Source organism: Trypanosoma theileri (assembly GCF_002087225.1).
Source record: "Trypanosoma theileri isolate Edinburgh chromosome Unknown TM35_Tth_58_V1, whole genome shotgun sequence".
In the NCBI taxonomy this organism is placed as follows: domain Eukaryota; phylum Euglenozoa; class Kinetoplastea; order Trypanosomatida; family Trypanosomatidae; genus Trypanosoma; species Trypanosoma theileri.
The window spans coordinates 31,558-35,292 of record NW_021639900.1 but is presented as its reverse complement, the minus strand read 5'-3'; the positions used below and the strand labels follow the sequence as shown (position 1 = coordinate 35,292).

Here is a 3,735-nt window from a genome sequence, read left to right as displayed (position 1 = left end):
ACAGCAGCAGCAGTATGAGCAGTTCTGTGTGGGTGCGTGTACCACTACTGATTGTGGTTACACTGGCCTGTATTCTTGTGTGCTGATTGTGTGGTGGTGGTGTGACTCAGGTCATCCTTTGTTTTCTTTTTCTTTTTTTATTTGCATCAATACAGTCTAACTAATCTACCATCGGTTGGGATTTTCTTTCTTGTTTCTTAATGTTATTGTGTGTTTTGTTTGTTTTTACTCTATGTTTATCCTATAATTATAATTATTGCTACTACTCCTTTGTGTGTGTGTGTTCTTGGAGACTCTCTGTGTGCACCTGGGCTTGCACTGTAATAATGATGATGAACTGCCTTTTTGCAGTGAAAGGAGAAGAAAAGAAATAATAATAACAGATGAATTTATATTTATAATTGCTTATATACACACATATATAGACTTGTACCCATAGTTGGTGTATATTTCTGTGTTTATTGGGTAAATTGGGCTAATTTGTAATATCTGTTTCTTTGCTTATGGTTTGCTGGGTCATTCTGTGCTTTTGCCCTGCACGGTTTTTGGTAATCTGTTTTATAAGATCAAAGAAAAAAATAGTAGTTAATTCAATTTGTATTCGTAATTGCTTGAACACACTAGCATACTCAGTGGTCTGTGATTTATTTTTGTGCAGTTGGTCCTGTTCTTAATTTTTGTTTTTTTTCTTGCTTGGGCGCTGTGTGCTTTCTCCTGCACTGTGGTGATGGATTATTTTGTGTTGGGAGAAGAAATAATAAGGAATACATCAGTATATTTATAATTGTGCTTGGTCCTACAGGAAGAGACATTTTGATGTATTTCTGTGTTGTGCCTGCTTCTGATGGTCGTTCTCTTTAATTTCTTTTTTTTTCTTTTGAGGGGTTTATTGTGCTTATCTGTTTGTTATTGGGTATTGTGTGTTTTGTTCCTTTCATTGGACACTATTTGAGTGATTGTTATGGCTTTATGTTTTGTTGTCTGTATTTATATATATTGTTGTTGTTTTGTGACACTGAATACCTTTGTTGGTGTTTCTGTTCTCTTCTTTTTTTTTCTGCAGGTCAGTGACACCAGAAAAGAAGAGCAAAGACTGTTATGATGCTCTTGCGTCACGTACTGAGTTTGTTGGTCCTCTCCTTCTGTTTTATCTGTGGATGTGTGGGAGCTGCTGCAGAAAGTGACGTTCTTCAGGAAACTGAATCTACTGTCGATTGCAGTGATGGTTCCGATGAGAGTAATTGTCGTCGTGAAGAAAAACAACATCTTGCTGCAAGTGATCCACCTGATATTGGAACGTCTAGGGCTCCTGATACTAACACTGAGTTGAACCAGGAGCTGAGTGAGCAAATGGAGCAAAAAGAACAGGGGAGAATGCAAGAAGGTGACAGAATACCAGGTCGACCTGAAGGAAATAAGGTTCAAGTCGAACCTATCATACCTAATTCTTCTGGAAGAAGTACTACTGAAGATAATCATGAGCTAGGAACAAATACAAGTGAAGTTACTGACGGTTTATTGCCTCAAGCTTCAGAAGCCCTCCACGATCCCAAATCTCCTTCTTCATTGTCACCTACCAATTCAGGTTCCACACAAGGAACAGGTGGTGGAGCTTCGCATGTGGAGCCTGGCAATAGTGATCATCCTCAGGATGCAGGGAATCAAGTGACTGACGACAGTAAACGAGAGAACCCGCATACTACTGATAACGAACTGAAGAAGAAGGAAAGACGCAGGACAATGCGAATAACTCGCACACCACTTCTTCTCCTTCTGAAACCAATACAAATAATTCGGAACCTCATCAACCAAGTCCTTCACAGGACCAGACACCCGTTACACAAGATTCTCAATCAAACACCAACACAAGGGAGTCCAATAATGCGGAACCCACGAACACTGACACTCCCAATACACCCAATAATGATGAAGAATCAACCACCATCACAACACTTCCTCCTGAACTCACAAACAACAAGAAGGGTGATGCAGACAGCAGCAGCAGTATCAGCAGTTCTGTGTGGGTGCGTATACCACTACTGATTGTGGTTACACTGGCCTGTATTCTTGTGTGCTGATTCTGGTGTGACTCAGGTCATCCTTTGTTTTCTCTTTTTTTTTTGCATACAACCACACTACAGTCTAACTAATCTTTTACCCGTTGGGATTTTCTTCTTTTTTGTTTCTTAATATTAATGTGTTTTGTGTGTTTTTACTCTCTCTCTGTGTGTTTATCCTATAATAATTATTATTGCTACTCCATTGTGTGTGTGTGTGTGTTCTTGGAGACTCTCTCTCTCTCTGTGCCTGGGCTTGCACTGTGATAATAATGATGATGAACTGTTTTTTAGAAGTGAGAGGGAAAAGGAAATAATAATAACAGAAGAAATTATATTTATAATTACGTATATACACACATATATAGACTTATACCCATAGTTGGTGTATATCTATGTTTATTGGGTAAATTGGGCTAATTGAAACTTTCTTTTTCTTTGCTTATTGTTTGCTGTGTGGTTGTGTCCTTTGCCGTAAACTTTTATAATGATCTGCTTTGTGTGAGTAAGGTGAAAGAGTAACAGATACATTTATGATATTGATTGCGTATACCCTGCAAAGCTTATCCATAGAAACTTATTTGTGTGCTTTCTGGTACTGTTCATTGTGCTCTTGGATTCTTTTTCTTTCCTTTTTATTGATTGGGAGTTTCTTCTTAATACTGGGTAATATTTGTTATTTTCCTTGAATTAGATTTCATCTAGGTGATTTTTCTGGATTTCTCATCGATTATTTTGTAATTCTTGTTTGCTTATTTGTTTTTATTTTGACTTTCTATCTTTGTCTTCTTATTTCTGTGGCCAAGTAAACTCAGGGTGTATTTTTAGGTTTTTTAACAATGATGGTGCTCCGTTTATTGTTTTTTCTTGCTTTGCTTTTGTGTGTTGAGTGTCTATGTATGGCCACTGCAGGGAGTCCAACTGAACCGCAGGATGGTTCCACTTGCCGAGGCGGTGATAGTGGTTGTCCTGATGCATCTGGACACGCTGCTAACAGTTGCGAAGATGGTAGTAGTGGTAGTGGTTGTCCTGCTGGTGCTGGTGGTGTTGAAGCTTCTGGTGGTGGTGATTGTTCTCATGGTTCTACGTGTAATAGTAACTCCAGTATACGTAACTCTGCTCGTGAGGATTGTGTGGAACCTTCTGGGCCGGATAGTTGCCCTACCGATGTTGATGAGACTCAAGAGAATTGCCCTTCTGGTGGGTCTGGTTGTAAAAACAAATCACAAGAAGAGAATCATGCTAGCTTAAATGAAAATAGTGGAATTAATGGTGGCGGTCGTCAAGGTCACGATGGTCAAAGCCGTCCTCTAACTGACCAGGGTTCACATACTGAAGGACGACAAGAGGATCGTGCCAACGTAACTGTTGATGTTCTTCCTCCTGGTGAACCAGAAACTCGGGAAACTCAAAGTGTAAACGGTTCACAAGGTGGTGCTTCTTCTCCCGCAGGGGGTACTGGCGGTGCTCCTACCGCTGCCGGTCAAACTGAAAGCAGTGTGGTCAGTGCAACCGAAGAAGGTGGATCTAAACAGGGAAGTGAAACAGCACAACCTTCTTCTTCTTATTCCAACAATTCGGCCACAGGGAGTGATGTTGGTTCTGATGCTGTAACACCTGAGAATGGCACTTCATCTGCAGAGAGTGAGTCACCAAGTAACCGAAATGATGGAGGAAA

General features: G+C 40.1%; 2 protein-coding genes across 2 annotated transcripts; both read left to right on the top strand.

Annotated features, from left to right (window-relative positions):
- Positions 1 to 1,098: 1,098 nt before the first annotated feature.
- Positions 1,099 to 2,043, top strand: TM35_000581140 (uncharacterized protein; the record flags this gene model as incomplete). The annotated part of the gene is made up of 1 exon (XM_029030883.1): positions 1,099 to 2,043. The coding sequence occupies one exon, from the start codon at positions 1,099 to 1,101 to the stop codon at positions 2,041 to 2,043; it is 945 nt and encodes a 314-aa protein (XP_028877817.1).
- A 913-nt stretch (positions 2,044 to 2,956) lies between these two features.
- TM35_000581130 (uncharacterized protein) lies at positions 2,957 to 3,733 on the top strand (the record flags this gene model as incomplete). The annotated part of the gene is made up of 1 exon (XM_029030882.1): positions 2,957 to 3,733. A coding segment is annotated over one exon (777 nt), but the record flags the coding sequence as incomplete, so codon positions are not given.
- Positions 3,734 to 3,735: the final 2 nt, after the last annotated feature.